The sequence below is a fragment of the Poecilia latipinna genome, unplaced genomic scaffold (genome assembly GCF_001443285.1).
Source record: "Poecilia latipinna isolate Pla-1442-1.1 unplaced genomic scaffold, P_latipinna-1.0 Scaffold2714, whole genome shotgun sequence".
NCBI classification, from domain to species: domain Eukaryota; kingdom Metazoa; phylum Chordata; class Actinopteri; order Cyprinodontiformes; family Poeciliidae; genus Poecilia; species Poecilia latipinna.
The window spans coordinates 155,214-164,717 of record NW_015115330.1 but is presented as its reverse complement, the minus strand read 5'-3'; the positions used below and the strand labels follow the sequence as shown (position 1 = coordinate 164,717).

General features: G+C 43.0%; 1 protein-coding gene across 1 annotated transcript; it reads right to left on the bottom strand.

Annotated features, from left to right (window-relative positions):
• Nucleotides 1-531: 531 nt before the first annotated feature.
• taf9 (TAF9 RNA polymerase II, TATA box binding protein (TBP)-associated factor) lies at nucleotides 532-4,037 on the bottom strand. The gene is made up of 7 exons (XM_015021056.1): nucleotides 3,916-4,037; nucleotides 2,771-2,852; nucleotides 2,496-2,632; nucleotides 2,286-2,420; nucleotides 2,130-2,211; nucleotides 1,937-2,050; nucleotides 532-790 (listed from the first exon to the last, which is right to left on the bottom strand). The coding sequence occupies exons 1-7, from the start codon at nucleotides 3,949-3,951 to the stop codon at nucleotides 633-635; spliced, it is 744 nt and encodes a 247-aa protein (XP_014876542.1). The 5' UTR covers nucleotides 3,952-4,037; the 3' UTR covers nucleotides 532-632.
• Nucleotides 4,038-9,504: the final 5,467 nt, after the last annotated feature.

Here is a 9,504-nt window from a genome sequence, read left to right as displayed (position 1 = left end):
ATATACACACTTTGTTGGTGTTAAAATTAATACTGTGGGTGTTAATTCAGCACCGGCATTTTTACTGTAGTTCTGTCCCTCTGACCCAAACTCCACTCTGAGTGGAGCATCTCATAGCATCCAACAGGAAACAGTTAAAAAAAAAACACTTTAAGAATAGAGGTAAAAAATATTGCATATCTGTTCAGATTTCCATTTCTAATACACGGGAATGTAAATCTGGGCCGATATCAAATATTATTGCCATTATACCCAATATTTATTGATATTTGATATTTCCATACCATTTGGACAATGAAACCAAGCAGAGATGATTACTTCTTCTCTGCTCCAGTTAAACATTCAACTCTCCTTCACTCATTTGTTAACATAGGCCAGGTTCTACTGATCGGACCGTTACTGATGGGTTCATTCTGATACATTATGGATCCATAACTTTATGAGTCTCAGGACCGCCTAATGATCCTCTGTTATCAGTAAATCATCTCTGATCTGAACTCAGTAACTTCTGGTTATCAAAGTGATCTGTTCACGTTTGGTTTCAGGTTTTATTTAATTTATTGAAAATGCAAGCAGAAGTTGTCCTGGTTCAGCTTCTAGAAACCAGCATCTACGTCTGAGTCCAGCTGTGGTCATAAAGTGTCGTAGTCGTCGTCGTCTTCAAGTTTCCTCTTCAGACCGTCTCCGCCGGCGTTCTGAGCTACCATGTTGGTGGTGATCAGGATGTTCTTGGAGCCGATCAGAGACGGGTTGATCAGGACATTGGACACAGCCGGCGACGCCGCTGTTGCTAAGGAGACACAGACGAACTGCCATTACTCTGCTGCCACAGGTCAGCTGATGGAAACTACAGAACGACTTTATGGAAATGATCTGGTTTCTGTTATATTCTGGCTTTATTGGAAAGTTTAGAAACCATTTCTGATTTTATTCTGTAATTGAAATCTTTCTGATAAATTTTTCACTCACACAGGACATGAGGAGACGAATTACACATTTATTATTTTATGAAAAATAAGTCTGTGGAAGCATCAAGTTCTCTGAAATACAACTAGCAAACAGCTGTACTTTGGCTCACTAGATCATATTAGCATGCTAACAGCAGCATGTAAGCTAGTTTCATATTTTCTATGAATGTGAAGTTATTTATTCTTCATACAGAATGTTTCATTTATTATTTTTATTTAATTAAAAAGAAGGATTTGTTCCTGACTCATGACATGTCTTAAATGTATTTAGTTTGCTTATGGCGCCCTCTGGTGTCTGATGACTATACAGTGACAGGAAGGCAGCAGGTCCCATTTCCTGTTGATCTCAGCTGAGATCCAAATAGTTCTGGCAGTGTGGAGAGGGTAAAAAGTCAGCTGAGTGGAGACTTCATCAGCCGGAGTCTTTCTCTCAGCAGAACTCAGATCAGAACTCAAACCCACAACCTCTGGCTGACTGGATCCAATGAGCCGGAATCAAAACCAGAACCAAAGGTAGAACTGAAGCTAATGTTACATTAGCTTCCAACAGCCAACATGTGCTAGTAGAGCTATTAGCTAAATGTAGCTAACTAACTAATGCTAGTGAACTACTGAACATTAAAGTAGAAGGAACCAAGATGGCCGTCAGAACTCTGATGTTTCTGTTCCTGAATATTCAAACCTGATGTTCATATTTCTAAAGTTCTGATGGTTCTGACCCGGATGGCGGGAAAACAGTCACTTACTGGGAGGACTCATCACCTCCCACAGAAACCATCAGCCTGCTTCTGGTTGGGTCAAGAACCAGGCTCAGACTGGGACCAGTACAATGCTCTGTCTGACCAATACCACAGAAGAAGAAAGCTGGAACCTTTCAGGAACCTGAGGAACTGCCCTGGGACAGAACCTGGACTGGAACCTGAACTGGTCGCTCTGGGCTCGACCCACTGGGAGGGAGAAGGTCTTACTGGTTTTGGTGGTGGCCGTCTGGGAGGGCGGAGGGATTTGGACCGTGAACCTCTGACCCGTCAGAGACACCGGGGTTCCAACCTTAGAGGAGACTGACTGGACTGAAGGGGTTCCTGAGGACCAGACAGAGGGGTCAGAGGTCAGGCTGTGTACAGGCAACACTGGTTCTACTGATTCCTCTCCTGGACTCACCCAGTGTGGGCGTAGTGGGTCTGCTGGAGACAGCGCCGACGCTAAGGCGAGGCACCGATATCCGGCCGGCGGATGACGACACCTGCAGAGGAGGAGAGGAGAGAGGTCAGAGGTCATCAGAGTGGGGGCAGGTGGGGGTGAGGAAGAGGAGCAGACCTTCTTCTGGATGGACTTGAGGCGGTAGTTGGGCGCGGTGAGGCAGTAGCGGTCGGGCGGCAGGCGCGGGCCAGTGTAGGGCTTGATGAGCGGCAGCGGCGTCTGGTTCTTCTGCCGCGCCGCCTCCAGCAGGAACTGGACACAGAGCACAGCATGGTCACCAGAACTAGAACCACAACTGGGCCCTGGGCCACAGGGGTCGGGACTTACGTCTCGCGGTGGCGGCGAGGTGAAAGACTGGTCCATCCGGCACTGGATGGCCAGCTTGATGTCGTCGGCGTCCACCGCAGACTTCTTGGCATGAGACGCGTAGATCTTGGCGTCTTCGATGATCGTCGTCACGTATCCTGAAGACAGCAGGGGTCTGTCAGGATACGTAAACCTGAGAGGTAAACCTCTCAGGTTTACCTGCTAGAGGTAAACCTGAGAGCACCCTGAACAGGTCAGAGGTCCCCTGATCTGAACCTTCTTTTTCAGTGACTTACTGTAGGTGAACTCCAGCATCTGGTTGATGACTCGAGGCTCGTACTCCGTCACGCCCATGTCCTTCAGGATCTGGATCATCACCTGGAAAACACCGAGCGGATTCATCAGTACCAGCCTGGTTCTGATGGGTCTGATGGTTCTGGCAAGGCTTGGAAAATACTCTGAACTCTTTCTGCATCAATCAGACAGGAACATATTTCAAATAAAGTTTTTAATGTTCCTGTACCAGAGTTCTCTGAGCTCTCCTTTAGGCAGTGTTTTAAATCTGCTGGTAGCTGCTTAGACCATTGAATTAGACCATTACATTAAAGCCATAATCTGCTCCTTTCCGACAGTCATGACAATTAATTAATTTTCAGGTTCATAATAATAATAATATGACGAATAAAATCAGAATTATGTAGGATTTTAATCTCAAGTTTTGGTTTATTCTGATGATGCTACATTTATTTTACCAGATGAGTGACATGATACTCATAACTTCATTTACATATGAAAAGATGCAATCAATTAGATTTATGAAGAAGCAAAAGTTCCTAAATGTTTCATTGAAATAAATGATTATTGCATTTCATTGTATGGCCGTCCTCATTTTTGAGAGGACGACTTTATGGAGGCAATACTGAAATAATAATAAACGTGGTTAATTAGCATCTGTTTTAACATCATATAATAAAAGATGATAATCTACTTCTGTTATTAAAACTGATATTTGTTTTATTGTAATTATTTAAACATTTAGCTAACAGTAAACCAGCTGGACTGATTAACGGCTGATTGAGCATCATAACCAGTTGACCAAATTCACCACAACACCTCTCCGTTTTAAGCCTCTGCAGTTAGCTTCAAAGCTTCAGCAAAAAACACAAATAGAATGTATAAGTATAAATTTCATCTTCTGTAAATGTGCTTTATGCTTAGCTTAAATCAACAAATAACAATAGAATCAACTCAAATGTTTGTTTTTATTTCTACGATAGAAAACAGCGCGGTGCTAAAAAGCTAGCGGCTAACAGCTAAGCTAACAAGTTAAACAGAGTCTCCGTTCATTTTAGCTGCAGTTCAGAACAACAGCTAATATGACAGAAACTGCTTTAGTTCAGTCAAACCAAACAGTTTACTGAGATAGATGTCTGGAAGTTACCTGAGCATCTTTTGGGATTGTTTTCGGTGCAGACATCTTAGCGGATGCTGCTTCTGCTGCTTCACACTACACACAACAACACCGGCACAGAAGTGCAGTGTTTCCATCTACAGGTTTACATGAGGAACTGCACCGATATATAATCTAAACTGGCTCAAATAGAACAGAATGGAACCAGGATGGTCAAACAACATCAAAAATCATTGTTTTCTCACACAGAAAACAGAATTATATAAATGTACAAGAATATTGAAAAAACATATAAACGGAGAGCAAGAACAACACACACACAAAAACAATTGGAAGCAAAACAATAATTTGTCTCCTTTGAATTTGTGGTCTTGCCTATTGTTTAGTTATTGATATTTAAGGATTTCTTCATCTCTTCCACATTTATTTTATTTTGTCAAATATTTCACTCCTTCTCTCACCTCATCATAAACTTTAACAACTGTAGTGTTTATTTCCTTATCAATCAGAAACATTTCTAACATTTTATAAACTCCTTCTGCATGCTATTCATCTTTATTAATCATTTAAAACATATAAAATGTGTCAAAATCTGCACAACAGTCATTAATATTTTAATAGGAAATCTGGTTACAGTGAGAATAAACATATTGAGTTTTTTGAGAACTCAATGTGTTGAGTTTTTTGAGAAACTCAACAGATTGCCAGCATAGTGAGCGACTATGCCACTAACATAGTGATGCTGGCTCTGCATCGCTATAGTGACGCAGAGCCAGCAGGGGGCGCTGCAAGATAAAGAACAACATGTGGAAACATCAGTATATCTTCATGTTTCAGTTCCTATCAGCATCTTAGTGAAGAAATCATCAGAGAAGGAAAACATCGAACCAGCACCTTCCTCATTAATAATAATAATCAATAAGCTGATAATCGATAAGCTGATAATCAATAAGCTGAAGGGTATTATTCATGTCTGGGTTGTGACAAGAGGAAACCTGTTGAGAATCATAAACGGAGCTGCGTGCCAAGTCTTATCTGCAACGAGTCTCTGCAGGTCGAAGGTCAACCACAGAGACCCGAGGAATCCCGGCAGAACCTTCACAGAACCTTTACAGAACCGCTGCTGAGGCACACCAGAACCTCTTCAGAACTTCCTGAGCTGACACCATCCAGAGGTCTGACTCTTCCTCTGGATCAGAACCAGCCGCTGTCAGGTTAACACAGAGGTTCTGGAGAACTTCAGGCTTTCTGGACCCAGACATGATGGTTCCTATTAGACTGGTCCTCCAGGACCTGAAGAGGAGTTATGGGATCCAGCAGTTTCCCATGATTCCTCTTCCTGATCTGCTTCGTCTGCAACAAAGAAGAAACCAGGTGATGACAACACAGGATAATAATAATAATAATAATAATAACAGCGCTGCCATTAGGCAGCAGGTCCAGGAGTTTTTCACCGGGTCGTGAAGCCATGACGTGTAGGGGTCACGCTGGGGTCAGCAGGTCAGCACCATGGCAACCGGTGATGAACTCAGGTGTCACTAAGCCTTTAGCTGCTGCTGGTTAATGACTGACTGTTTAACGGGAACACACACACACGCACACACACACACACACACACACACACCCTGATGGGGTTCTGTTGAAGCCGGGTCAGAGGGACCCGGCATCGCCTCCTCCCAAAGCCTCCAGAACCGGGTCAGAATCTGAAGCAGGTCTCAGCCCAGACCAGTTCCTGCCAACCCTTTCAGGTCCGGATCAGCGACTGGGTTCTACAGCTGGAGGTTCTGGAGGGAAATCAGGAATATGGAATGTTGAAACCTCAGACATTATCACAGGGACGAAGGTTAACGAGGGGGAGATTGGAAGGGGGCGGAGCCTCAGTGACAGGGGCGCGGCCACGTGACATACAGGGGTGAGTCATATCGGGGAAGGGGGCGGAGCCTCACGGAGAGCAGGTACTCAGCTCTACAGGTGAGAAACATCAAGCTGACAGAACTGAACCTTCAGAACCTTCAGGTCTAGCAGATGGTTCTGACTGAGTCCAGGTTAGAGAGGTGAACCAGAACCAGAGAACCTATTAGGTCTTGGTTCTGGATGGTAGAACCAGCTCTAACAGCTCCACATGTTGGACCCAAACTGGTATCAAATCAGGATCAGAGCCCGACCAGTCAAAATGGGCCCACATCTTGGTTCTGATCCACAGACCGGGTCCTCCTGCCAAACCATCACAACTCGTTAAGGTTAATTGGTTTAACTTTGATTAGATCTCATCTGGGTTGGTGTTGGTTCTGTTCCATGTGTAGAAACTCATCAGTAACCAGACTGGACCGGAACCATACCAGAGCCAGATCACAACTGGACCAGAACCGGACCAGCTCTGGTTTCCTCCCTGCTTTACGGTTTCTCCTGGCTGATCTTCCTCTCATCAACTCAACTTCCTCTTCCTCCCTCAGCAGCTAAAGCATACAGAACCTTTCCAGTTCTGGTTCTGACCCATACCACCTTATTAAACTCATCAGTTCTGATCTTTAAATTATTTTTAATTTAATCAAAATGAAAAAAGAAATTAATCAGATATTAATAAAATGTTATTTACTGTAACGCATTTTTACCAATTTAATATATTTGTGACATTAAAAGAACAATTACACTAACACTAAATGAAAATATTAAATTAAAAACAATAAAACGCATTACAAAATTGTGTTTTATTAAATTTAAGAAAATAAAATTTTAACAGTAAAGTTTACAATCATCATCATCATCATCAATAACTTCATTTATAAAGCAGTTTTACAGTCATAACATAAAAGCATAAAAATAAAGTGACCAAAGTAAGCACACAATAATGAACTAAAAACTCAATTCATAACATAATAAAACAACACAGTTAAACCAATAAAATCAATACTAAAAAAAATCAATACCAATAAAAGTTAAATCAGTCCCAGTTTGGTTTGAGGCCAGTGAATGTTAATAATTCGTTGACATGTTGAATGTTCAAAACTATCTAGAACCTATTTTCTAAAATTAAGAAATGCAACATTAACAGTTCAAACTGATAAATCAATTAATTACAAATTAATTAATTCTAAATTAATTTAACAGTTATTCAAAAACTTAAAATAATTGCTTTATTCTAAGGTTTTATTTGAAATATATTCTGCATTCATTATTAAACATTTAACGTCTTTCTAATTTTTAACTTGAATCAATTTTGTTTTTCTTTGTCACATTTCAGATTGTTTTCTGATCAATAAATACAATTACACAATAATAATTACATTATTTTTAGAAATCAATTATAGTATTCTATATTATTATTAATGTTATTACTACTCTCATCAGTATAGTTTAAAGAAAACCTGAACTTCCATGTTTAAAGAATTTATTTTTTATATAAATTTCATCACAGAAAAATGTTATAATAATGAAACACAAAATATATTTTTTAAATAAATAAAATAACTAAATATGAAATATTTATTTTTTAACATAAACGCTTTAATAATTTCAACTTTGATATTGTTAAATAATCAAATTAAATATTTGCTCATTTAATATTTTCTAAGATTAAAATAAAACCATGAATAAAAGTAAAGAGAGATTGAATAAATCGGAGTTTAAAGATGGGAATCTGATAAAACCTACAGAGGATCCGGAGTTACCTGGAATACCTGAGCTGATAGCGGTGAGCCGACGGGTCATACCAAGGCCGGTACTGGGACGGTTCTGGTACAGGAGCACTCAGTACCTGGTGGAGAACTGTGAATCAACTGGGAGCACAGGTCCAGCTGGTGTGAGCTGAGGAAGCCGCCGTCCTCCGGTTTGTTTAGCGGGGAATACCAGTAGTCTGCCGCCGGTGGGAGGGATGCTAATCTGGGCTAATCAGGCCTTTACTACCGCTGCTTTACGGCTCTGTGTTGATCCTCCATCAGCGCCAATAGCCGTATTAGGGCCAGTTAGCATATTGTAAATGAAAGTTTATGGGAAAATGACCCATAAACAGGCGGCTATATAAGCCTGGTAGTTTATGGGCTGTGAGGGGTGCACTTACTTACGCTCTTTTATTTGCTCTAATCATTGTTTATGGAGCAGCGGGAGCAGAACAGAGGTGATGGCTCTGCTGCAGTTCGGAGGTCCGAGGACCGGTCCGGTCCGACAGCCGGCCTGCGGCTAGCAGCCATTTTGTTTGGAGGAGCAGAAATGTGTTCTAAAATGGCCGGCTCAGTCGGCCTCAGTCACTGAGGCTGACTGATACCGGACCTTCCCCACTGGAGCCCAGCTGGGCCCAGCTGAACCTACCCGACCCACCTGGACCTTGAGACCAGCAAAACCAGGAAGAACGTTCCAGAATCGAGTTGGAGGTGAACACGGAGCTGCAGAGCAGCGTTTCTCGGATGGCGCCACTTCCTGGTCGGCCTCCTGCTGCTGCCGGATGAACTTTGACCCCAGATAAGAGGCCAGGATGTTGTTCCTCATTAACAGAGATCAGCTCCCCACCGGACTGGGTCGTAAACCTGCTGGTTCTGCTTGAGTCCCACAGTCAGGCTGCAGACTTGGAGAAGCAGAACCAGCGGGTCCGATTACCAGTTTACTCAATTCACAACCCAAAACAGGGCTTTGAACTAGAACCAGTACTTTCCAAACAGCAGAAATGTGATGGATCCAGAACCGGGCTGGAGTTCTGGAGATGGTCCAGAGCATCAACTCCATGTGGGTCGGGTCCTTCTGGGACCAACAGAACCAGCTGGTTCTAGTTCTGCCTCTGTGTTCTACTGGTTTTCAGCAGATTAACTGTCAAACTAACGCAGGAGTTTGAAGCATTTTGATTGGTTGTTGGCCTGTGAGCCCGCCTCCACCTCAGGATGAAACCAGGTCAGAACTGATCCTGCATGGTTCTGGTGGTTCCAGCCAGACCTAGCCGGGTGGCAGCAGACAACATTCATTGATTGGCCAATGATTTATCCGTGATGAGGCCATAGCAGTTAGCTAGTTAGCTGTTAGCTAGCAGTAAATCGATGATTCTGTGGTCTAACCTTCAGGTCCAAACTGTTTCACAAGCCGGATGGAGCGACCTGCAGTGACCTGACACACTGGGCGGCGATCGCCGCCAGTGGTAGATAAGCTGAATGACATCATCAGAGTGTTGCCACGGCTCCTGTGAGTGAGTGTGGCTCCGCCCACTTCCTGCCCAGAGAGGAACACTCTGCCAGAGGAGACACACCAACCTGGACTGAACGAGACGCTACCCAGTTAGAGGCAGATGGGACTGATTTTACTGGTTCTCCATCCAGCTATGTTTGATCTGATCCAACATGGCTGCTGGCAGCAAGGGAAGCCTGCAGCATGATACCACCTCCACCATGTGGACCTCTTGTTTGCTCTGTCCTCCCATGATGATCCAGTCTCTGATGGTCCAATAGGGACCAGAACCTGGTTGGACCTGATCATTTGTCCAATAATCTGTCGGCATGGAAACTGGGTGGAATGGGCGGGGCATTAGGCGGGTTAAAGGTTCTGACCGATCAGAGAAAACCTGCAGATTATCTGAGCTTCTATAGCAATCGGATGTTTAAGACAACGTCTCCATCACATCCAGACATTTTAATGTCTCTG

What these genes read in the sequence shown, in the direction of transcription:
- taf9 (XM_015021056.1), bottom strand. Translation starts at nt 3,951, where the DNA reads ATGTCTGCACCGAAAACAATCCCAAAAGATGCTCAG. An exon ending in GATGCTGGAGTTCACCTACA is followed by an intron (nt 2,633 to 2,770) that starts GTAAGTCACTGA and finishes TGCTGTCTTCAG; the next exon opens with GATACGTGACGACGATCATC. An exon ending in GACGGCCACCACCAAAACCA is followed by an intron (nt 791 to 1,936) that starts GTAAGACCTTCT and finishes GTGTCTCCTTAG; the next exon opens with CAACAGCGGCGTCGCCGGCT.